Consider the following 27,806-nt stretch of genomic DNA (forward strand, 5'->3'; position numbering starts at 1 on the left):
AAAATAATCTTAAAAAATAAAAAACAATACACAAATTAAGTTAAAACATTGTTGTTTACTCAACAAATTATATTTTTGCTTTTCTTTTATATTATTTAGTTAGTTAGTAGTTTTCTTCTTCTTCTTCTTCTATTTTCTTTATTTTTGTTTTCTTAATTATTCACTTAATGAACTTCATTAATAGAACGGATATTAAAATTAACGTCACGTACGGTGTTAGATCACCAACACCATTACAACCGTTCGAATTGCAAGTTTCACAAAATGTGGTCTTTATGTAGGATGAGGTGGTGTCGCGGGCACACTTATCAGCCGGATCATCCATGTCCTCGTAGAAGCAAGACCGGGTAATGACATGTTTCCCATAGACTGCAATTAAAAAGAATTCGAATGAATTCGAAAATGAAGAAAACATTTATTAGAGATTTATAAAAAATTACTTTTTTTAGTTTTTTTTATTTAATATTTTAAAGATATAGCATCAAAGGCGCTTAGAAAACGTTTACTACACCAGACATGCAAGCACATGTTTCTCTTACTTTATTAATTCTTTTCCAACTTTGTTACGGCAAATATAGAGAATTTTCCCCCAAAAACTGTTCCCATTTTGCTGGTAAAAGAATTTTGCTATCAGTGGTGTACACCGCATAGTCAAGAAGATAAGAAATGTGATTACCAAGTCGGCATGTCCTCAGTGCTGTAGATGTTCTTTGCTGCTCTCTTTGTGCAGCCATCACACTTGCCTAGCAGGCAGCCTCTCATACCTCTCGTCACCACTTCGTTCTGACCATCACGGTAATACATGTACGTATAGGAGACATCTCCTAAGCGATTGCCCGTATAAAAAATTTCTTTAATTTGAGGGCGAAAAGCGGAGCGAAATGATTTCTACTTGTGAGGACCGCCTTGCCAATTAAGAGACTTTTGCAGAAAGCGAAACAGATAACAGTCGGTCAAGGCAAGTTTTAAGCTTTCCTATGTAGGCATCGAAACTTCCCAGTCGAGCTTTTACAATTTTCGCCGATTTATGAAAAATGTATGCTATCCAGCCTTGAGGTTTTTAAAGACGACGTCTTGAAAGCTTTACGTCATATTTATCCTTTAATCGCGTTAGTTGTTGACAAGCGCGGGGGAAATCAATAGTCTACCGGGATTGGAGTAGCGAATGATACTTGTCGCTTTTTGAATCTCATCAGACATAGAGCTTTACGTTATGCGCCGTCGATAAGGACTTTGCACCTCGCTTGTGCAGTTTCTTGAACCACGATCGTTTTCGTATGTGACACATTTTCATCTTAAAAAAAAAGTAAAAACACTACATCCCCGAACAGTTATCTATATAATAACTTTTCAAATCAAAATGTTATATGGGAAATGGGTCAAAAAAGCGGTCGAATCCGAACGCTTCCCAAAAGAGTTCATCTTTGGGCCAAAACACGTCAATGTACCAAATTTCATCAAAATATCCCAGAAATTGCATTCTATAAGATGAATATACAGAGAAACGGAGAGGCATAATGAATGGTTCTGTTCTATCACATACTCACAAACTTAATATACCTTTATAGCACAAGCGATGTAGGGTATGACTCAAGTTGCTTTCCCATTAGTGAGAGCTCACAACTGGAAATTCGATCCATCGAATTTTCCCTTGCAAGGACATTATGATGCTCAAATACCAAGCCCCCTTTTTTACCCAATGGTATTCAAACGGTTCGAAATTTTGTTTTGATCAATGTCTACGTCTTCAGCTATAGCATAAAATGAAATGTGCTTGTTTTCCCTCATTTTTTTTAACAACTTCACCGAACGTATCAGTGATTAGCAGGTCAGACCAAGCCATTTGCGTTAATTTTGCCATAGCAGTTTTATCGTAAGCATCTCGAATGTTTTTTTAACAAGTCTTGTTATCCTCTTTGACCGAATTGGTTATGCGAAATATAAAGAATTTTTTTCGAATTTAAGCACATTTTCGAAGCGTGCGGTTACTTTCGACAGAATTGAAAAATGTCGCAATAGATTGTTGAATTATTTATGGACTATGGATTTTTTTTTTAAACTAACATTATTGCACTATGCGTAAATTTTGTCTTTTTATTGTTCTTTTTTTTTCGTATATTTATTTTATTATTTTGATCATTGTCGCAATGCTTCAAAGATTTTCATATAAATCATTAATAAACAGGTGCATGATTTACATAAAGTCCACAATCAAAACAAGATCAACTATAGACAAAAGCTGATACATTTTTAGACATTAATTCGCTCTGCATGCAGCGATCACGATTCCATTGTAAGCAAATTTGTTAAAAAAAAAAAAATAAATTAATTAACATATTTATATAAAATTCTTATTTATATCTGGTAAAAATTTGTTCAACATTTCAAGTCAAATTTTTCCGTGTAACAAATATTTAATGAAAACATTCGCAATTTTTTATTTTTTAAATTATTTCAGTTTGACAAGCAGTTAAATGAGTCTGCGAAAATCTTTATATCAAGTAGACAAGTAAACGGCAGACCGAGAAACGTATAGAGCGACATATGGACAGACAAATCGAATGAAAATAAAGACTTGGATATATAAAAAACGGTTTTGTTAATGGGGAGCGTATCGATGGGTTTTCGGATTGGTTTACGGAGAGATACATCGACGGAAAGGATGGACTTTTAGGGGCTCGCGTTGAAAAAGACCGGTATGAGTGTACACATAGTCCTTAAGATGATAATTTTTTCATTGCCTACGTGAAATCACGGGTTCGAACTCTTCGTTCTTACCTAACTTTTATACAACTCTTCGTATATGCTGTATATAGCGTATTTTACTTCGATTTTCTTAAACAATATTTTTCATGCATTCTAACTAGCGAAAGGAGAGGTTATGGGCATGTTCGCAATTTCTTGTTTAGAAAGCATCATCGCATTTCGTTAGCTTTTTTTAAGTTTCTCAAGAAATTTAAGCTTGTCGAAGACAAGCTTTCAATCGATTGCATAAAATTAGGTACGCTTCACTATGTCTTTTAAGTTCAAATTTTGTTTCATAATACGCAAATTTCTCCAGTCGTTAGGACTAGGTTAGGCCTAATTTAAAAAAGATTGGTTTTTAGCAAAACGTTCCGGTAACAGAAAGCGTGCGAAAAATCGAACGACCTTTGGTAAGCTCGTTCTGTTAAGGAGAAATTTTATCCCGCTTGGTGTTTAGAAATCGATTTGCATTATCCTTTAACTGCGAACCTGTACTTGTAAGGTGTGCGCTACATTGCATCGCATTTCTGGACTCTCTTGTGCCATTGGGTTTGCTTAGGCCTGCTTTAAAAATATGTTTCTTATTTTCGCATCCACTTGTTGCTTGCATCATTTTTGGCGTCACTGTCTTATTCTCAAGGCAAAGGCGAACGGTACACAAATCAAGAAGCTAACTCGTCAATGGACTTACATATGGATAGACATATAGACGGACATTCAGACAGATGATCCAGGCGCGTGGAATATAGATGGATAAATAAGTTAACGTTCGAACTGGCGTGAATACGGAAGATATAAAGCGAGATGTAGAAGCTGATGATGCGAGTTTTTCTGATCAAAAATATATATATAAGCCATGTGCTTGGTACTCCGCATATTATCAAGCGTTACAAAGCAAATGAAAAGCATTGCATACCCTTATACACTCTTAAAGGGTGTTCCTAAAAAGGAAAAAAAAAAAAGAATGAATGATTGGCGTTGGCCAGTGACATAAATGTTAGGCACGAACTTGTCAAATGTAAATTTTTCTCGTTTGTTTGCGAACATGTCTACCATACAAAACAAGTAGACATAAATAGATTGTCAGCCAGTCAGTCAGTCAGTCAGTCAGTCAGTCAGTCAGCTAAGAAGTCAAAAAGCTAGTCAGTAATTTTGTCTTTTGTCCACTTATAAAGTTGTGACCCAATATTTGATATAAGATTGTCAGTCAGTCAGATTGCGAGTTAACGTGCACGCGTGGTATAAATATTTTATTTCTTCGGTATTTAGTTTTATAATTTTTTTCTATTATTTTTTTTTTTTTTTTTTCGTTTTCTTTTTCTTTTTTCAACTTTACTTTTATTTATTTGGTTGTATGCAATAAATTGCCACAAATTAGCGCCACAGGCTTAATATAACATTTCATTGCTGCCTGAAACTGAGAAACTGCAAGTGTCACGGCACTTATTTGTGGTTGTGCTTGTCAGAGGTGTGACCCTAACGGCAAAGCTTGTAATTTGTGTTGAAAACTATTTTTTTTTGTTTTTTTTGTAATCTCTTACGAAATGAAAGAAAAAAAAAAAAAAGGAAAAAAAAAGCCAAACGGCAACAACAGTTCCTTTTTCTTCTCATATGACCATAAATTTTAATATACACTTGACATTAGTGGCAACTGTATGAGTGGCAATCAGTCGTGTTCGCTTTTCTTTAGTTAAACATTAATTTTATTTTTCAAAGTATTAAATTAAAAACTATTTTGATTTTTTTGCTCTGATTTTTGCTTTTTTTTTTTTTTTTTTGCTTTTTTCCAAGTCATATCGTATAAAAATAAATAAAAATAAATGCTAACTTTAGCTAAACTGAAATCAAGCCCACACATTATTTTATATTAAGTAAAAACTTACTTATATATATATATATATATATATATATATGTATTATAACAAATTCATTTTCTCGATTGAAAGAGTTTTCTGCAAATTGTAATAAAAATTTGTTACACTATTTTATGGTTTGTTGAAATGTTAATAATTATAAATCACTCATTCAATAATTTATTGTATGCATAACATTTAATTTAACGACTAATAGAAAAGTTTCAATTGACATAAGAATTGATAAGCGGACGTATAAGCTAATGGCTGTCAAAAAATAAATAAATAAATAAGTAAATAATTAAATAATAAAAAGAAAACAAAAATAGGAAAGATAAAGTAAAAGAAAAAATTATATAATTTTCTTACATATCGAACTTTCTACGCCTACGAACATTACCTTCCACCAAAATTTTGAAAATTTGTTAATAGATCGTGTTTACTATCACTCATCGTATCCTTGATAACAAAGCGAGCGATAGCTTGTTGCAAGACAAAGCGAAAATCTTCTTCTTCTTCTCTAAATTCTTACGATGGTAAAAGCTTGATAGTCCAAGATTGATTTTCACAAGATTTCTTAAGTCTACTGACAACTACATGGAGCATTCTCGAGGGTAATTGCAAAAATTAACAATCGCGTATGCAGATCATAGGCTTATTTTTGTACGGTTCACAAATCACTGAAGACGCATTTTTCTAGTTCTTTAGCCTATTTTCGAACTTGCGGTTCTTTGATTGTCATAACGAAAAATTAAGATTACCAGCCATATTCTTGCGCTGCGAGCGGTCACGAATTAAAAAAGAACACAATACGTTTTCTTATCAAAGTCAGAGTCTTCAAGATCGGCCCAGAACAATGTTGCTCAGCCACGCAAACCAATTGGCTTTTGGGACTTGTGACGTCTCTACGAAGTTGCTTAGAATGCAGCCGGAAGTCTGACTATCTTCGGTGAGAAATCCACTCGAAATTTTTTTGAAAATAATTTTTTTTTTTTATATTGCATAATAGATGCTTTGAACCTCTTAAAAATTAGTGGAAATTTCATCATATGAAAGAATTCCTTGCTTTGGAATTCCAAGCTCTTTCCCAAATAATTCAAAAAGTCTATCCATTACGAGGAAATTCTTGCTGCGAAGAGCCTAAAGTTTTACAAGGTCACTTGTAAGTTCTCTAACGTATTAATAGATGTCGTTAGAAAGTGTTTGTGCTTTGGCGTAGCTTCATCGACACGACCTGTGCGTGGGCAGCGGTGATAGTCTTGTTTGGTGTGTCGGTGTGAGAACGCGTCAAATGTAATTAAAGCACGATGCATTCTGCTGAAGCTTGATCCTGATAAGATCCATTTCATAGTTGTGCTTGATAGCTACCTCGGGACGTGGGTATATATATTTACCTGATCAAACTTAAATGCAAACGCTTATCAAACATCTAGCGTAGACAAACACGTAAACTTGTGATCTCTAAGAAGCATTTGGATCTAAATATATGCTAAGATTACTCAAAATGTACTAATCATCTAACTAAAACACATCCGAACACTTTGCAATTTTCAGTTATTGATCGAAGACTTATTTATACAAGTGTTATTAAGTACTACTTAATATTTAAATACTACTTAACTCAATACTTAAGTACTACTTAACAACATTGGTGAATAAGCTCTGCTTAAGTTCCTAGGTATGTTGATGATGAAATTGTCTATATTGAACCTTCTTTCTTTGTAGGCATGCTTGTGTCTAAGTTTTTTTAATTTGCAGTAATGAAGTATATTTTCATAAGCTATGTGTGTTGCATGTCTTAAAAAAGTTTCAGTGAAGCGGAATAGTTAGCCTTTATTTGACAATACATGATAATTGTGAGAAAAAAAAGTTCAACTTTATTTAACGTAGAAACAAGTAAGCAAATTATAGTCGGTTGTGACCGAATTTTTTAGACTCATTATCGCTTAATACTGATCAATTATCGTAGACATTGCATGGTGCCGGAAGCTTCTTTCTTCGTACTGCAAACTTCTTAATAAAAGGATGAAATTTCAATATTCTATAACATTAAGTGGGAGTGGCCGATTTTTCACAGTTTCGTACAGATGCTGCACTCATGCTACTCATGGATGCTACTCATGGAATATAAATGCAAATTTCTATCGTTATATCTGTTGCGGTTAAAGTAATGAACAAAAAACTGAATTTTTCTTATTTTTTAAAGACTAGCGTGGTCTCGGGTCGTGTGCTGCGATCGATTTGGCTCAATACCAATAGCAACCTGCTCGGAGCAACTTATAATCTTTGTGCCAAATATGAAGTCGGTTACTGCACGAGAATGTTTATCATAGATATAGTATCGACAGGCGGAGAGACAGACGGACGTGCTTAAATCAGTTCACAATTTGTTTCTAATTGAGAATATAAATACTTTATAGGCTTTCTGAAGCTTTCTTCTGACTGTTGCAAACGTTTCGATACAATGAATATATCTCTCATTCTATGGTAATGAGTATAAGAAATGATTATAAAAAAATTGCTAAAAGTTAATAATATAACGGATATGAACGGTACAGGGCAAGGAAAGATAAATAAGATAACGCGCGGAAAAATGACTTTCCTACGTGACAAAAAAATATTGGAGGGAAAACCAGTTTTTTAGTATTAAGTTTAAGTTGTTGTTAAAAAAAATATATAGATAGTAAATAAAACGAATATTACACTCGACTTGCCAAGAACAAACGAGAAGAATTATTAAACAATTTCGCCTAAATTTTCTTCTAATAAAATAAAATTATGTCTCGCTTGGCCCCAATTTTTAATGCCTTCATTAGTTTATTTTTAAATGAGAAGATTATTCAATTATTATCATCAAATTATTGCTTCATCTTTTATGGACCACTAGATTAGTATAAAAATACGTCTTATTCATTAGCTTAAAGCGGAAGAGACTTTAAGTTATAATCATTCAGTTGCTTCATGTTTTCTTCGCCAGCACACTGACATGTAAACATACAATATTCGGTACCGTCCATTATATCTTCCATATACGGTGTTTCCATCCGCTAAGGAACAATATTGAAATTGTTCCAAGTCAAAGTAAAGCGAATTATTCGCTTCGAAGGTAACGCAGTCAAACTGAGTTGGGCCTATATAAAATGTGTTATAACTCGAAGCCAATATCTGCTTTGAGTTGATATTTACGCGGCAGGACGACTATGACCATGATCTCAGGCAGATTAACTAGAAACGTAATTACTAAATATTAACTTTTCCTCCCAATTTTTGCGAGCGTGGTCAGTCCAATCAGAAGGTGAAAACGGGCGGATGGTTGAACGGACATGTCTGCATCAAGTCGGAATATATTGATCATTATAGGGCTGCGTTACCTCCAAACATAACGAAAGTGTGGACAATTCTTATACCAAGCCTTCTCATATCAAATAAGTAATATAAGGTCCAGGAAATATTGACACTAAGAATATAAAGATAGGCTTAGCTATTCAAATAATGATAAGAAATCAATTGAGCTGCCGCGTAGCCAAGTATATAACACACATACTAGACTGCGCCCCAATCTCTCTGAATATGATCGTCACATGTAGAGCGGACATTCCCTGAATGATTGGTCATATAAAAATAAAAAAAAAAAAACACAAATTGTATAACTATTGACTTCCTAAGGGCTCGGTATCTTTAAGATTACCTCACATTATTTTCCCAAGTGATAAGCGTAAGATAAATTGTCTTGACGAATAACGAATAGGAAAATAGAAGAGAAATAAAAAAAAAATAAAAAAGAGCAAAAAAAAATTGCAAACTGAAAACTGAATAATTGCAACAATTACAATTAAAGCAACAAATTGTAAGCGACATATTTTATTAAAAGCTGCCATTCGACTGTAGCAACAGCAGTGGAACCAATTGGGAAAATATTTTTCTATTTCGTTAATATTTTTTTATTTTTTTTTTATTTATTTTCTTAAATTATTAATTAAAACGAATTGTAGAGCAAAAAGGAATTAATTAAGTTGTTGCAATTCTACGGTCTTAAATTTTTTTCTAATAAAAACATTAAAAAAAGTTTTTCTCGTGACATTTTTGACGAAAGGCAGTCAGACATTCATGTTGCATTGCATTGCTTTTTTTTTTTGCTAATTTTTTGCTTTTTTTTTTTTTTTTAGATTTTCATTTAGTTTTAGCAAACTTAACTGTTAAATTAATTAGTTTTTTTTTCAGAAATAGATGCCAAGCAGGTTGTTAAGATTGTTGCTACTTATTGTGCTGTTGAAGTTAAAGCAACATTATTATAATAGCAAACATACACACATACACACACACACACGCACACACACGCACACATGCATTCAGGCAAACTCAACGTAACTATAAATTGTTTAGCTTGAATGCTTACACTTAATAATAATCAACACAACTAGTATTGAGTAGATTGATTAAGTCTGCTTATGTCGTCTCTCTGCGTGTATTTCTTCGTCTGCTTGTCAGTCATATTGTACGTGTGTTAAGCAGGAGCGCAAAGCATAGTTATGGCCGGCAATTATATATACATATATATATATATATATATAGACGCAATGAATGAATCAAAGAATGAGTGAATAATCTTTATATTGTGGATTTTAGCAGAGATATGATTACGATACGATATGAAAAAAAAACTAAAATACTAGTTTTATTGTTGCTCGTCAATGCATAGACAGAAAAGTGCGTACGTACGCGTACGCGGTAGCCTTAACAGCAAACCTGCAACTGCTGGCGAGCATAACCATAATTTTATGTCATTTTGGTTTATGCCGGTTACAATTTATGGTCATAACTAGATAAAGCAACTATTCTCTCTTTTTTACTGTTTTTTTTTGTTGCGCATCACAAAACTATAGCGGTATACTAAATTTGCCTTTGTGTTGGTATCGTATAACTATTATATTACTTTTATCTGTGGGCTTTTGCGTCTATCTCTCCATCTGTATGCCTATGCATGAAGCAAAAAAACGGACAAAATCCTTAAAAGTTTTGATCATCATTTCTTGGTTCTGTAAAAGACTTTTCAGCACCAATTATAGATTCTTTATAAATAATGTTATGTGAATTCTAAGGCATTTTTACCTAAAAGTAATAAGGATCTGTCAATAGAGCCGGCACACACTGTTTACATTATCCTACGAACTTATTGAGTAACATGTTATCAAATAAACATTCGGGCTTTATTATCATTGCACTGTACACTAAAATGCTAACCGTATATGATCTCAACTGTCTTTTATTGAAATGAAGGCACGTTCCAGGCGATCATCTTTGATCAAGTTACAATAAAATCCCTTTTGGGTAACATGGAAGATTGCGAAAAGACTTGACTGAATATATCTTTTCAGACCACATTCGACAAGTTAAATTTTCTTGTATTCTAAAAGCGAACAGAGCTTTCCAGTAGACCTATCATTATTTTATTCTTTTTCCTTTCTTTAATATGACTAACCTCTCAGGGGACCCCCTATTACCCTAACACGGTGGCTGGCAGAAGAAAGAGAGGAAATGGCAAGAACTAGTAAGTGTAGGAAGAATAGTGGGTGTCTACCTAACAGGTATTGACAGGAAACTAACTACGACCAAAGAAACCTCCATTGTACATGAGATTTGATCGCGCGAACACCACCGTGGTAGTTGGGGTTCTTCGCTATCTGACTACTCAGGCAAGCATCCGTATAACAAAACTTTACAATGGATCTAGAGTCGTTTTATGGAAAAAGTTGAACTCCACGCTTCGATTTTATTCACAAAATGTTTTTGTATGATAATCACTTCAATATAATCGCTTCTTATAGTATAGGTATCCAAAATTCGCTTCAAAGCGAATGTAATTTTTCATTTGGATTTTTTTTCTAATGCTGATGGTGGTGTAGATACATTTGGATTCCAAATTTTTTTTTATCGCGTTTTTACAGCTTATTATGGTTTTGGCTTTTTTTTTATTGTTATTTTATTTACGATTTTCGTAAATTTATGTTCATATTTTTTTTACATGGTTATCGATAAACGTGTCCAGCATATAGTATACGTTTGTAAATAAAAATTTAAATCAACTTCTACTTCGACAAAAAACAATTTTAATTTAATTAACCAAGAATTTGAGAGAAACAAATTTAGGTTTGCGCTCATAATCATTAATTGCACGCATCGACGCACGGCTTGTTGCTGTCATTTCATCCATTTATGGAAAATTGGTGCAAATAGGTTTAATTGATAAAAACAACGATTTATTTATTTTTTTTTTGAATTATTTAAAATTTATATATATATACATATATATATTTCATTATTAATATATTCAAGAAATATCAACAATTAGTTATCTAAGCAGCGGGTTTTTATTTTATGTAAGAAAAGCTTAGATAACATACACTTCACATACAGGCATCCCCCGCATAGTACGGTTAATTTGTACTGCATTGTATCAAGACCGTGTTATATGAAACTTTTTTAAATTTTTATTTAAACTGAGGTTTAATATTGAATAAGACAATTTAAACTCAGACGTAACGTAAATCACAAAAATGGACACCGTGTTGTAATAAGACCGTATTACAAGGCACCTTGAAATAATGCAAATCAGTCCAATCTATATAAATATTGTATCTAAGCCTGTTGAAGCTCATCTTACTGACGATGAAATAAAAATAAAAGCAAAGATCAATTGAGAACAACACAGTCGATCCTTTGAAATTGAATTGCATTGCAACCAAGCTATAATCTTTGCCAATTTTGTACTGTGCTGCATCGAAACCGCGCTTTGCAAGTAACTTGTTAGGCCGCACACGTCTGCATATGTATTACATGTTGACTTCGTCCTTCGGTAGATTAACTGTAATAAATTAATTAATTGGTTTGTCCATCTTGAAGTGAGATCTTTTGCGCTCAACATGTCCGATGGCGTTAAGTCCGTCAGCTTTGCGAAGAACTAAGCTCACGATTCTCCTACGGTTAAGATTTCATGGTTTGTCGACATAATCACTTGAGATGAAACTTTAGGGTATCTGACGTAACTGCATGATAAAATCGATGATTTTTAAGAAAAAATATTGTTGCATGGATATTCAAATGCTTTCAAATCGTGATAAGCGCATAAAAAGAATAATGTCAGACAACAAGAATACTTAAGACTATTGCATACGTACATGAAGACAATAACTCCTTTCCATGACTACTGCTCATGGGAATTTATTTTTCTAGACTGAGCGAAAAATAATTAAACCTTTTTATGCAAATCTCCGGCCATCGGCTCAGACTGTTAATCGTACACACTATGAATGTAAAATAAGAATATTCTTATGTTCATCGAGAGAACAAACTTAGGAAACCCCGACTTATAAGTTTCAACAAGGTAGGCGTAAGAATTATAATCGCAACGCCATCAGGCTTATGAAGTACTATGGACCGCGTTCAGCTGAAGAAAGTGGACAATTATGCAATCTAAGCGCATTTTTATACCCTAAACCCAGAAAAACATTAGATAGGTCCATTGTTCACTATACGTATCGGTTCGGAATCATTTTCTAAATCGACTTGTGCGTCCGTCTGTATGCCTTTTGTTCAACCTACATGTAACAATTTTTGAGTTATTTCGATGAAATTTGGTGCAATGACGTGTTTTCTTCTAACGACGAACGGTGTTGAAAATAGTTTGGTTCGGACAACTTTGGCGACCACTGCCCGATTACTGCCTAATTTTGATAGCAAAGTGGCTTAAGATATTTAATAACGGACCGCAGTCCACTGTAGTGGGTTTACTCGCTGGTACATAATTTCATCATCAAATATGTTAGCAAGAATTTGTCTCAGTCAATATTTTTACAAAAGCATCAATGTTTCCTATACATTTTAGATTTAAAACTGATGCCGGGTTTCCTATACACACACATTTTCGAATTTTGGAAGTGAGAAGATAAATTTATGTCAATGTCATGCCCTCTCAGGCAAAGCTGATAACACGCTTTTTACGAAAGTTCTCTAAACAATAATTTGAGGACATCAAAGTAGTTATATGAAAAATTTATTCAAATTCGCAATAATTATTAAGCAAAAACTTTTTGCAAGTACATTGAAGTCTTCACATATATATCTACATGTGTATGCTGACAAATAATTAATTTCAGGGCGAGTCTGCCGCACCCATAACAATTATATTGCCAGATAATTAACCTACGATGTGATTCGATTTTTTGATTACAAAACTTTGAAACAATAACGATAATAGCGGTATATAGGGAGATTTTACATATGTGCCTTCAAATATTTCTTTATTACAAACATTAACTTGCACTTACCTTCTTGTACTAATTTTTTACACACTGGTCGCGCATTCACGGATTTCACGCCCGCTGAATAAGTGCAATTAACATAACTCCAATAGCGCTGTTGATCTGATATCGAATTCGGATTGAAAGGATCGTTACAAAATTCACCATTGGAGACGTCAGTCGAACAACGCCAGCATCTTAGAATTTCTTGAGCTACACATACGGAAATGAATAAATGAAATGAAAATTAATAAAATGAAAATTAATTTCAATTGAATTGAATAACGTTGAGCAACAATAATATTCAAGACTGCAACGTTTTTTGATTAATTAAAGATCATTTAATGGGCGTGTCATTGAAAAATTAAAAAAAAAAAACCAAAGGCTATTTCGTTCATTATATTATATAAAGTTAAAGCTTTGTTCCATTGCTCATTACTCATCTTTTCTTTTGTTACTATTTTCAATTTTTTTTTTTAATTTTTTTATAATTTCCATATAATTATCATATAATTATATATATATATATATATAACGAATATTTTCACTAAGCTTTGCTCTTAATGAATATTAAAAATTCGTTTTAATTCAAAAGTCACGATTGTTGCTCTGATTTTTCCACTCGTCACTAAGTAAATCGAGGTAAAATATTTTCGTCATATTAAATGTACTACAGACAGACATATATTTCAGGATCATAAATCAAGAAACTTGAAGCTTGGGAAGCAATCCATCATAAAAAATGGAATAATGTAAACGAAAAAAAATATTTCTCAACTATTTACCAAAAATCCTCTGAATGCTTCATGATACCATTAATTGACCTGATAAGCACAATGAAATAAAAAAAAAAAAAATAATGCATACTACACATTTCTCTAAGATTGTGTGTCCTCAAAGACTGGACTAGAATGGGTATATAGAGTACGGGAACTTTATGTGTCTATGCAAGCTGGGCGGATATAGGCTAAGAAGAATCTCGATCTGAAATTCTTAAATATGTCTATCTATCTGTTGAGTGTAAAGCCTTTCAGCATGTGGGAATGGGCATACGCTTGCAAACACCCTTGAAAATGCTAAAAACTGAAAGCACGCGACAAAAAGCAAGCGGATGTTCGACTTTATCCCAAATATATATGATTGAAAGAAGTGAATTGAAAGAAAACATCAAAAAATTATTATCCCAACGGCTCTGGTTGCTTCCCGCAGTAACCGCCAGATTCTTACAGAACAACTCATCGATATGGCCGAGCTGTATGTAGAGGACGATGCGGAACGCACAACAATTCGCTGCACCAGGTTCGAGGGAGGACAGTCTCGAAGTAGGCCGAGTGACCTACTTGTTAACATAATTGGCAGTGTCGAGGTTTGGAGCATTGTAGATGTTTTATAACGAAGGTTCTCTGTGGACTGAGGCCCATAGAAAGACAGCGCCCCACCAAAAGAAGCGAACTAATAATAACAAGATACCGCAATGAAATACATAGCGGTTGTCCCGTGGGGGTGAATGGTAGAAGAAGTCAGTGTGTGTGTGGGGGGATAGATATAGTACATAGGCGCCATGAAAGAGACGGACTAATAGTATCTTTGAAGATTTCTGCCTCCTAGCTCCCTTGGCAAAAAGCCCATGCATACACACAGGAACCAAATATTTTTCTTGCCTTCCTATTCCTTACAGAAGATATCCCTATAAAATTAGGTGAAACGCTCCTGTCTAACTTAGTCCGGAATAAAACCGTACACGGTCGGCCTGTTGACACAAGCAATGTTTAGTCTATATCGGTCAAGAATAAAATCGTCTTTTAGCGACCTATTGAAAAAGGAGTTTTTCAAGTTTAAGTATCTAAGGGTGTCTAAGATTCGAATAGAGTTCTCGGACTTATTTCATTGCATCTATTGCATATTTTTTCATATATTATTCAGTCGGTTATTAAGTGTGATTTCATTGTTTTTCGCGTGTTTGTTGTTGCTTAGTTTAATTTAGACAAAGAGGCAAAAAAAAAAAAAAAGTATTCAATTTGTTTAATAAACACATTCTTCATACTTTTGAATATTGCTTAAGGTATAGTTTTCCACTACAAACATCAGCAATGAATACTTATTGCTGTTACTGCCCATATTCTATTTACTCATGTATTTGCATGTGTGGGTTATTACGCGACCAATTTGAACATGACTGCCTTTAAGGCTATAAATTGTAATTTATGTGAACACGAGTATCAATCAGTAAACGATATCTATAAACGGTGGGCAGAGGCTTCTTCTTCGCTATTAAAGCATTAGAGAAAATGGAATGCTAAACATGTCGAATAGGACAGAGAATATATTAAAGTTTCGCGATGAATGCGATAAACGAAAAACAATTAGAAATATTATTATTTCTATAAGGCATTCATTCAGCAATTAAAAGAAAGTCTTATATACCCTAAGCAGAATGTGTGTAGAATATGTGTGAGCGAAAGACTTCTTCTTGTACAAAATAATTATTCGAACTCGTATACTCGAATAATCGCGTAACTTCTTTGACATTTCTTCGGAATTTATGCTAATCTAGCACTGGTGTCCATACTGGATTTACTAAATTTTCAGAACACATACAAAATCCATCCGAGGGTTTGCCAAAATAAAACTTTTCTTGAGTTGTGTCATGGAATGGATTTCGCCCTGCACGAAAGCTTTTTGTTATTAATATTCCGTCATTGCACTTCTTCTTCTGCTTTATCATTTTCTCTTTTATTAAATTTGGTGGCCATGTTTTTTTCTTTGTCTGGCTGTCTGCCTGTGTAAATAGCTTAAGTTGGATCTAGTTATCTCTACGCGCATCTGCACGTTTTTTGCTTTGACGCGGTCGTAGGTCATCTTCGCAAGACCAGCCGAGTAAGTAAGAAGAGTGAGTAGCAAAACAGGATTCGCGGATTCAAATTTTGATGCATAAGAACTTAGTCGATAGAGACAATTTACTGATTGGGCAAATATCCAGTTGCCTGTGATCATCTGCCTATCTCTTTCTCTTTCCTCATTTATTACTGACTGTTACCACATTACAGGTACAGGAATCATTTCCTAAGTGATTGGTTATAATGATAATTCAAAAAAAAAAATGTGGCATCTAACAAGAAGTTCTTTTATAAACCATGTATAGTAAAAGCCACAGAGAAATTTTCCCATCAATCTTAAGAGCAGCTTCCTATTGGCCGTGGCTATTTGCTTGGGCCCATAGTTAATTGTAGTAGGAGGAATATGTCTTTGTAAGCATTCCAAGAACCATCAAATGGCGTAAAACAACAATGGATGGATGGGAAAATCTGAAATCCGCATAAAGCGTCAATATAACAATGTTATGAAGTTATCCGATGTTTGGTACTTTTTAAAAATCATGTAGATTCGTCGGCAGTCATCCCACGTCTTTATATTATCCTACGACATTATTGAATGTTATTTGTGTCTTTGTTAGTAATTTTTGAACAATTGAACCTTAATCAAGATTATTGAGATAAAAGCAATTTTGTCGTTATTTATAGAAATTTTGAAAGCAATTTTTTCCTTTATCTATGGAAATTTTGAAATAGAAAATAGATTAAAATTTTCTATAATCAAGTTAAATAAATTATGCTTTAATTGCATGAGAAAGCATAATGGAAATGGGAGAGAATCTACTTAGCAAACAGACGCACAAAATTTGACATTGAGACAATTGCAAATAAACGTTCATATATATATATAAACGAACACAAACACACACACACACACACAGCCAAACACACACAAATTGTTACTCATATGAAAGCATTTACAATAAATTACGTCTCAATGGCTAGATAATGATCTTGCTCGAACAAATAGCATTTGAAAGAACTCGAGCACAATGCGAACAAAAAAAAAAAAAAAACCCATTTACATATAAACAACTTTTCCAAACATTAAACACGTCTTAAAGCAGATACATAGACGCACAGAATGTGAACGTGCAGACACGAGGTTAGCAGGGCCATGATTAGGCAAATTGTCCGAGTGTAAAAAAAAAAAAAATGAAACACAATTGACGCGTATTTAAAATACACACGTTGAACAATGACAACTGAAAGGAGAAGCAAACAATAAGAACAATACAAAAATAATACTAAAAGCAATTGTTTATATATTTGAGCAAAAAAAAAGAAAAAAAAAAAAAAAACAACAACAACAAAAATATTCAAGTATCACCGAAAAGCAAAATAAATTGCTACGCATATTAACCAAATGTCTCGTTGCTCTCTTGCAACTGGTAAACAACAGATTTATGCGTTCATTCGCATTCGAAATCGCATTCAATAATAATAATAATAATAATAATAATAGCAATAACAACAACAACAACAACAACAACGACAACAATATTAACAACAGCGACAACATTTTAAAAACTTCCAAACGAGACTTTGTGATTGGCTTTGTGGCATGGAGGTTGTTATATGGCGGTGTTGCTATTAAATCTAGTGATTTTTGATTTGGTTGCAGGCGCAAACGCACGCACGCACGCACGCACTTACCGATGCAGAACTAGTTTTGTACATAAACGCATAACAGCAACTGGATGCTTTTTTTTTTTTTTTTTTTTTTTTTTTGTTATTGCTTTCAGATAAAAGACTGCTATTGAGCGAAACATATCTTTATTGTCAATATTTTTATTTATCTTTTTCTTGCTTTTTTTTGTAAATTTTTAATTTTTTTTTCTTAAGAATTAAAAGCTGCCTAAAATACGCGTAATCATAATACATACACGATCGTGTACATGGTAGACGTTAATGGATATCAGTTCGTTTATGTAGCGGGCATGCATAACGGTTCGTTATTGTAATGATTTGACAGCTATGGCGTTTATGGAGTTTCAATTATCGTGTAAAGATTACATTCAATATTTAAATAATTAAATGTTGTGCTGTTGTGTGTATGTTAATGCAGAACGAAAAAAAGAAAATGCATTTTATTTTGTTTACTCTTTCTAATAAACAATTAACTTAAGCTGCTTTATTGCCTTTTCATTTTCTAAACCAATAACTAAGAAAATTCCTTAATGCTTTGGATACTCATAGCACCCGTTAAGCAGTAATTTAAATATTAAACAAAAATTACGTGGGATAATATTTTCATACCCTACACAACTTGTGGTAAATACATATCAGCCTTAGCTATCTCCCTATCTGTTCTTCTCTCTTTACTTCTTTCCTAACATCAGGGTGCTTCTAAGTGGAGGATAACATTAAAGAAAAAAAATCGAGCTTAAGGGGATATCTACCTCCACCCAAAAGTACTTTAGATGTACGAACGCAGAAACTTTTCCTGAACGGAGTTAAATCTGTCCCTCCGTCCGTCTGCCTAATCCCTCTGTAATTTTGTGCTCACTCTTAACATCCGTTCGAGATATTTTGATGGAAATTTGTTGCACACTTAACAATATCAGGGCCAAGACAGATGCTTTTGCAATCGGACCACGAGCAAACCAGTTTGAAGGTTAATGCCCACATAAAGCTTTAATTTGATATGGTTTATATATAAAAAAATGGTGCCATTTTTAATAATTCTTTGGAACAATTCCTGAAAAATTGCACTTGTATTTGGAATTCGAAGACCTGGATGGACAGGTCCCATTTTTTAGGGCAGGACCTTTCTCTACCAATATATTTACAAAAGCAAGTGAACAAATACCGAGTAAAATATAATACCAAAGGTTTAACAGCAAGGTAGAGCAGCCAAGCGAATGCAGATCTAGAATGGCGCTAAATTTGAATTACGTTGGCCTGTCGTAAACACACATATTGTTTATTTTTAACTGTTAATTTCTAGCCGTAAAGACATAGACCAATTACTTTTCCTTTTGCTCAAGGGATGTCTCTTGTCCGTGTAATACGGTGACGGTCGGAAAGCAATGAGGAAAGACAAAGAGATGAGGGAAAACTGCGGCAGCCTAGCGGTTCTGCACCCAATCGATTGGGCATTTCTATAAATACGATCAAAGTAAACTCTATCGCACTGAGTCTTTAACCCACGAACACTGACTTGGTAGTCGCGATTTATGCTTACTCGGCTGATCCTGCGTGGTAACGCGTAAGTTACAAATACGGAAGAGTCACTAATATAAGAATAAGTATAATTTGACTAGAAGGCGACTGAAATAATCACCCTACTCCATGACTACCAATGGTAATTGTTTACTGCCAGAAAGAAGAGAAATTCTAGTGTTTAAGAAAACTGGCGTCATTTTCTTTTGAAATTTCTCAAGGAGTCATCTACGGAATTCAAAGTGTTCGCTAACTTAATGTCGAGTTGGAAAGGAAATTCTAACTTTTCGTAGTTGATGATTAAAAAATAGAAAAAAGAATTTTACTAAATTTTGTTTGATGTAAGTCCCCCTTCAAATAAGAGCCTTTATGAAAATTAACTCTTTATGTGATCAAATAATTTATAAATGATAATGAGGCAAAATAGTTGGTAGTAGTAGCAATAGGAAGCCAATAAAACATTAAAAATATTGCTTAGGAATTGTGTCGAAAATAGGTGAAGAATATGTCTCAAGAAAGGCAGATCCTCGCCCTACAAGGGTTTTATTTCTTTGAAAAATACGAATTTGTGTAATAAAAAATTTCTAAATTTAATTGAACTTCAATATTGCGGGATATTCAATAATCGGCTTTGTCCGACTACCGCATTTTTTTCGCATATTCTTTAAGCGAACGGGTGTGTTTGCGTTCACACGCTAAATAGTTTCAGAGATTATTTCATTACTCAGAAAATGTGCAATACAAAGTATATTTTAATAGTGTTCTCTAATATTATAAATTATTGTGATATTATAAACTAGCAAACGAAAAAAGCTGTGCTCGTTAAAGCGAATATATGAACATCTTAGTCTTCTAGTAAGTGTTTGCAAATCGATCGATGAGAAGATCTGTTTTCTAAATAATTTTTGCGTATTAAAAAATTCTATTAAAAACCTTTATATGTATTAAAGAAAATCCTCTTTCCTCACTTGTTTTTAATCATCAAGATTTTCACATGTATAGGGGACATCCCCTCAAACAAAAAAACAGAAAATCTTTACCCTAAACTAGGTCGCTTACTATTATCTACATCATATTTACAGCTAATATATATGTGTACGTAACGTTCCATTATTTATATCAACATTAGATTTATGGGAAGCAGTGAATTTGAGGGGTAAATGTTGTGAATCGTCACAGTCGCAGAAACAAAGATAAGAAGTTGTAATTTGGCACAAATACTTCTTGATCGATTAAGAATATAAGCCTACAAAATAGCCGTAATTTGTTCGCAGACTCGCCCACAATGCAAAAGAAGCTAAGATAATCTCAAAAAACAATGATAATCTGACCCCAGGTGTTCATTAGGATCGTTCTCATGTTCAATCCAAAACGGCCAGTAACCAGTCCACAATTAATGATAAAATCGGATGCAATGTGCATTAGAATAAATGGTAAATAAATTGAAACTCGGCCGTTAATTGTGGATATATTAGTAAGCTGATCGGAACTCTTTGTACACCTAACATGTACATCTTTCTGGCGAATATTTGATAGCAGTCTTTCAAAACTATACTCGCGTTATAAAAACTTGTAGACGAAAATATGAAAGGCTGTTCCAGTTTCGCCTACTTTGTGGCCATGTCTGTAACCAAGTCGCTCACGATTTGCGGAATCATATTCTTAATCAATCAACTAGTGTTGAGTGTGATGAGTGACAAAAGATCCCGTTTGCATCAAAATGGGCAAAAATGGGCAAAATACAAAAAAAAGGAGACAGTGTATCATTAAAAAGCAACGTTTAAGGTCCACAAATATCAACCTCCTTAGGTTCAATTTATCAAATCTATCAAAATGACGGATGGCGTAATTTCTCGTAATGTCGTAGAACATAAAATGGTCAACGCTTGCCAAGAGCAAAGTCTCCTTCTAACTAACGCGATTTAATGCATTACAAATTCCTTTCCACAATCCCGATGGGGAGTATTGTTTGACCCTTACACATACAACTTATTGAATACTTTGCCTACATCTGTTAACTGACTAGTTACTTGATGGCTGCGTAATGCTCCTTTCGAGAGTATAGTGCACTACTATATTTAATTTTCTATTTCCTAATTGATTTTTTTTTTTTTTTTTTTTTTTATTATTTTTCTTTTTTACTTTTCCTTTTAAATTTTCATTTTATTTGTTCGCTTGTTAATCTTATATTATTATTTATGCTTTCCGTTATTATTTATTCACGACATAAATGTAATAGATTCTCTTTTCGTGTGTGTAAATATAAATATTATATTATAATATTATTATATATTTCTTATTTTGGCGACTAGTTTTTGATGCGGTCTCGGCATATTGCATCTTTTGCACAAATAGGAGATTTTAGAAGGAATTTTGAATATATTATCTACGTCTTCATGTTCCTTTCCTCAAAGGTATTTTATAATTAATATCATAAAGAATGCCAAAGTTTTTAACGTGTACCGTGTGCAAGTAATCTAATGCGACAAATACCCTCACGGTGGGCAAACTTGCAACTGCCATTTATGATCATAAAATAATTTTATATCTCGAAAGCTAAAAATTTTTAATAAAAATTGGTACATAACTGCTTTAATTTATCAAATGTGAAATAACTCCGAAACACTAAATATGCTCAGAGTAGGTGCTCTGATACACTCTGATACATCAGGGAAATTTGATGATTACAAAGGTTAATAGTCTACACTCAGGCGACTTCAATGCAATCCTATTGTTGTACTGCAGGATTCAAACCTTTAAGTACGGCAGCGCCCACTTTGATCGTAGCTTCAGTGAGTAAAGGCATAACACTTGTCGATCCATTAAGTTGCGGCCACCTCTGTACCTCTTATTCCTTCCTAACTTATTTTTAACCATCACCGTGTTGCACATGTAGTAGATACCATCCCCTGAGTCATGTTAAATAAAACAAAGGGAAAGCGCAAATAAACGGTAACAAAATGTTAAATGCTTGGTCTAGTGGAGCTTCAAAAGAACTTCTTTACCTAACACTTCAATCGAGTCTGATTTCATGTTCACGTTTATAAAGATTAAATACACTGAGACATTCGACTTAATTAAGCAATAATTGCAAAATTGTAGACTTGCTTACGGCATTATGAACAAAAATTAGATAAAAAGAAATGAAAAGTAAAAGACACATGTCTACATACATTAAAAGTTGAGTAAGGAAATGTAGATAATGAGAAAATTTGTAAAGCTTAGTTTAAGCGCAACGATGGATCAGAATGGATAAGTAAACCAAGAGAGAAGTAGAATGCCGAGTACAACTCACGAAATGCATGGAATAAAGATTACAATAAGATAACAAAGTAAACAAACCTTGGATGGGTTAAGCAATTCATAGCTGCAATGGCTAAGTCTTAGCTATTTAAAGTTTCTAGATATTCTGGTAGAAAAATCCGACCTTAGAAAAGCTGACGAGTCGACAATTTCATTGAACAGATTTATGAGAAAGGAAATGCCAAAAATAGATGTCCCTCAGAAAAAGCAAGTTGATAAACGACTGCCTTTGTAAGATAGCAAGAGACCTGCAGTATTTCACTCACAATTCCATAGATAAAATAAATCGGCTCTAGCAGATTCTATACACCAACGACCATACGACAATACTCATCCAACCGTTGGGTATCTCGGTAAGGGGTTTCCCCCAAGGAGGTGCAAAGCATCTTACACGACACAAAGACCATCGATTTATAAAATGATGAAAGCGACCGCGCTTCGCTTTGGTTTCAGCAGTCTCAATATATACATTGAAGCGGAATGCACTAACAAAGAGAATATTAAGGTCGAGAAATGAATATTATAATTAATATTGTGTCGTATACGCCCGATTTTTTTTAACCTCATTATATCAGCTAAAACTTTCCCTTTAATAAGACGTATGAATACTTTAAAATAATTTAATTTGTTTTTCATATTTACAGAGTTACGTCAGAGTTAAAAATAAATACACACAATGTAAAGATAAAATAAAATATATTTTCTCATAATTCAAGCTGCACATGCATTACACCTTAAACCAATCAGCTCAACTAAGCACCATCATCATGCCGTGCTACAGTGGATACCACCATGGAAAGCAATAACATTGTTTTTTTTTTTTTTTATTTTTCTTTTTTTGCCATAATTTATTTATGTGCCGTATCTCTATTGCCCGCCATAAGCGAAAACATAGGAAAAACATAATAAATAAAAAATAGTTTTAAAAAAATAATCAACATTTTGAGAGCTCTAAACAAATTATAAGTAAATGACTTGTTTTCCCTTTCCTTGCTTTTTTTTTTTTTTGCGAAAAAAAAATGAAAATAAACTCTATGTCAATTATAACAAGCGGCACAGAGATGGGTTTCAACACTTTACTCCGGTCATTCAACTCTACGTATTAAAATTGGCCTAATTTGTTTCGGCTACATAAATACACATACACACATGTATAAGCGTTTATGCACGTACATGTATGTCTCTTACTGGTATGTAATTAGTTTAAGAAAAGCAAAGACCAAGTAAGTTAATACTAGCGGTAAACAGCTATTCATTATATTGAGACAACGCATACAAATGTATTCTTATTACACGTACCAGTCACATATATATATATATATATATATGAAGTCAAAACATGTGCCGACTGTCTCAGGAGAATATTTTATGTAAAAAGAACAAATACTGCGGGCATTATAATATTTTCTAAGAATAATGAGTGCACGCGCGCATTCGAATAAACGAAGTGAAGCGAAATTATTCTTGAATACCTTCCGTTATACTTGTAAATAGAACTGACCGTAGTGTAGTGTCTTTGAAAAGTCGAAGTCTATGCAATTTTAACGACATAATTGCCTTGATTGCATGAGATATTCGAAAATTTTTGATAGAACTCGCGTTACGAAAGCGAAACCCAAACTGAACCCGAACATGTGAATACAATACATACATACGTACATAGTGAATCTTCGAAAGGGGTTTTTCACGTGTTACAAATAGAATAAAAAATTTATTATCTTCATACGTTAATAGCGCGATGAAAACTTATTCACAAGAAAGCCAAAGAGTTATATGCAGTACAACCAAAAGATAGACATAACACAATGTATAAGTCTTACATATATAAATGTATTTAAGATGTTATTGACCTGTGCTACGTGTTTTTAAAGGATAACAGAGAAGAAAACCATATCCACCATAATCCCCAAGTAAATAAACAGTGCGTGCTTTTCATTAATTGCGTCTGCGCTAGAATAGGCCGAGCTTTACAATGTTTTGTACCTAATTATAAATTTGTATTGTCCGCAATAGATTCCAAGTTCTTGACATGCATTTTTCACATTTTACAGTTTGTGGCTGACCAGCAGCATTTTAAAATTTTCCTCACAGACACAAAAAAACTTTTGGGAATCGACATATATTCATTGAGCAGGAAAGTTACATGACCGTCTGTAGAAGCAGCTCAAAATGATGCAAACTATTAGTCATAATAAGCGCGGATTATTTAAAATCTACTAAAATATAGAAAACAAGTGTAAAAAGTGGGATTTTAACACTGGAATCACTGAGTGGATTTTATTGCCAATCTTGGTGTAGGCTTGATTGGGTTCAAAATTCTGCCGCAAGGGAAAAATTTAGTCTTGTTTGTAATTACTTTTGAAATTTCTTTTTATGATCTTTGTCTTCTAGTATTCATGTCTCCCGTAAAACTTTTGCCTAATCTTCGTTCACTGAAAATATGTGTTTGTTAATTTTATGCCGAGTTGCTATGTATAGAGGCACATAACACCATGAATTTGAAATTTACTTAATTTTGCTTAAAATATGCAAGTGCGGAGAGTAAGTAAGTGTTCTTTCTTAAAGGCAGATATGATATAATGAATAATGATTAATTAATGCTTGCACTTGCAGCGCTTTTCCTTGCTGGGTGTACAAAGCAGTCTCGGTTGGGGCTTTGCAAATTTATGGTTTTGCTTCCAAAATAATATTTCATACAAGAAGTTAGAAGATAGTAATATCCTACGGCAGAATTTTTTATGCTTATCACCAAAAAAAAGAAGAGAAAACTAAATTTCCTATTGGATCGAGGGATATTTCTCACTTTTTTAGAATATGCATGGAAATGCCTATTGTGCGTTGATTGTAGTATATGAGTAACAAGCAATACAAGCAACGAAAACAAAGATTTTCTTAGTCTATCTTGGATGGTAGGCGTGTCTTTGCTCGATTTGCCCCATCATGTGATGCAATATTGCTGTCAATGTTTCTGCCAAAATAGAGACCGATAGCTTCATTTTTATGCTCAGAACAGTATTTTCCCCAAGCCTTACACAAAACAGCAGACGGATGGACAGACATGCTTAAAACATATTAAAATTTGATTTTATAGTTCGCTGAAGCTTTCTCCGGGGTATTGCATACGCTCTGACAAGACGACCTTTATCTCTTCCTTCAATTGTGGTTTAGATGCGAAAAGATGTGTAATTTTAAATCTCAAGTCAATGGTAAAATTTTTGTCATGATTACAAGACATATTTTACAATATATAATTAGTGAAGTTGGGATCCCTTCCCATGCCCTGCATTCAAAATATTATTTGCACATCATCTTTTCACACACACTTAAGGTTGACGACTTGAAAGACATCAATTTTTTCGTTTAGCTAGAGAATAAGAGAATTTGATGTATTTCGGCATTTATTATTAATTTTATACACTTTAAGTTATAATTTATTCATTAAGCCATAATTTAATTCTGAAAATAATTGTCATAAATAATTTATGCGTAATAAGAGAGACAGTGTAGTGATTTTTTTAAACGTTATCCAAATCTGTCGGTCTATATATAAATAAACAACGATTACAAAACTTTACTTCTTTTTTAGCCAATTAAAACACTTTAACATATAATTAAAAGTTATATTTAATGATTTTTAAATGCAAATGAATTTATTTATTATTTTTTTTCTTCGCTTATATACTCGACCATTACTTAGGCAATTTATGTGCGAAAAAAGTAATTAAATTGCTTTAATGTAAGCCGCAATTTAATTAAATTTATTAAAACTTGAAAAAAAAAAAAAAAAAAATAGAAAATGTATTTAAGAACACACATTGTCAAAAAAGAAAAAAAAAAAAAACAATTAACACTTAATGTCCTGTTTGTTTGTTTAAAGGGTAAGTTGATAAGCGTAGGAATGAAATTCAAGCTTAATGTTTAGATTCGCACTCGTGAAACCCTTTTTGCATTATGCACGAATACCTGCAATTAGAAACTAGAACACATCTCTCATATTGGCTGGGCCATGAATGAGAAACGCATTTCACACACTAACCTGTTGTCGTCAGGCATAAAGCGGTTAGTAAGAGAAAGGCGTATATAAAACAAGAATTTGACATGTTTTTGTTTTTTTTTTTAACCGAATTTTTTTTCCTCTTCGTGATTGTCGTATGCGCTTTTATTTAATTTGTTTTTTTTTTTTTGTATTTTAAAACAGATTTTAATACACGTCACGTTTTTTCAATTGGAAAAATCAAAAAAAATTAAATAAATTTATTCTCAATTTACTTTCTTGTCACACGATTTTGCTTTATCTGATTTCAAGCCCGCCAAATTTCTTTTCTTTTATTAGCCCGAATGCTATAATATTTTTTTTTCGCTTTTTTTTCCCCCTCGGTTATTATTATCTTTTATTTTTATTTAAAAAATATTTTTTTTCGTAGCATTTACGAGTGAGTTCGCGATATCACTTGTTTGTTTGGCATCTGAAAATGAACTAAATGAAAAGCGACGTTATAACATAAGTGCAATGATATGTGAATATGTGCAGGAACGTATGATTTGAAGCATAAACGACACGCCATATAAACGATTTATCCGCACGATGTATGCTTGTGCAGTTGGCTTTGTTGTTGGTTTCTATGTATAACGAAGAGAATTTAAATACTTACACACAAAAAGCAATGATAGTTTAGTTTAAGTCACCGCAAGCTTAAAGCTAAACACACACAATGGAGTATAAAGTGTTGTTTAGAGAAAAATGATCGTAAAACTACTACTACTACATGCATGCATGCATCCATGCACATATGAACACACATGAGGGGTTAATTCACCCACACAACAGCATATCCATAAGTGAGTATATATTGTAAAACTTTTTTATTGCGTTTATTATTTTCGAGTTGAAGTTTGAATCTTTAGAGGCTATTTATGCTAATGAAAAATTACAACGATTCTAGGAATGAAACCAAACAATAAAAAGCAAACTAACAATAAATCAGTACACGAATAAATATTTCTCAAAAAAAATTACAAATAATCGTTATATACAACATCCAAAGAAAGGCGTGACAGTAACTTTGTCATTGCATTTGCAACACTTGGAAACAAAAATTGAATGTCTTATGCCTATAGGGAACAAGATCCCGAGCAGGTCAAGTAACAGGTCAAGATCTATGTATACTCTTTTGACGCCCAACCACGAGTGCATAGCGATGCCTTCATTTTGCTGAGCAGATTCCGCAAATTTGATGAGCTCTGTATTTTCATTATGAACCGAAAATGCTCAGTAAAACCCCATTTCGCCTTATTAATGCAATCGTGATCACAAAAATTGCAATAGAGCTACGAAATTTGATATTTATGAGGCATGTAGAAGTGAAACCGAAATTTGGCCATAGAAGCGCTTAACGCCTCGTGTAAAGGACGTACATGTTTGGAGCTGTTTTTTTTTTTTTCGTAGCCAGGACATCTTACAACAATAAGCAATCGTAATACCAACACATACAGGACGAAAACAAAAAAAGTCGGGCTTTGTGCCAATGGAAGAATATTCGCTGATGGCAGTTTTTTCTTTGCCCCAACGA

The 27,806-nt window shown here is 33.3% G+C and overlaps 1 protein-coding gene across 1 annotated transcript; it reads right to left on the reverse strand.

Annotated features, from left to right (window-relative positions):
• Positions 1-139: 139 nt before the first annotated feature.
• On the reverse strand, positions 140-26,724 carry LOC119635256. Its single transcript, XM_038029945.1, has 3 exons — positions 26,273-26,724; positions 12,923-13,108; positions 140-369 (listed from the first exon to the last, which is right to left on the reverse strand). Exons 1-3 carry the CDS (start codon positions 26,334-26,336, stop codon positions 161-163), a joined length of 459 nt encoding a protein of 152 aa, XP_037885873.1. The 5' UTR covers positions 26,337-26,724; the 3' UTR covers positions 140-160.
• Between the last annotated feature and the right edge of the window lie 1,082 nt (positions 26,725-27,806).

The sequence above is a fragment of the Glossina fuscipes genome, unplaced genomic scaffold, assembly GCF_014805625.2.
Source record: "Glossina fuscipes isolate IAEA_lab_2018 unplaced genomic scaffold, Yale_Gfus_2 26, whole genome shotgun sequence".
NCBI lineage: Eukaryota > Metazoa > Arthropoda > Insecta > Diptera > Glossinidae > Glossina > Glossina fuscipes.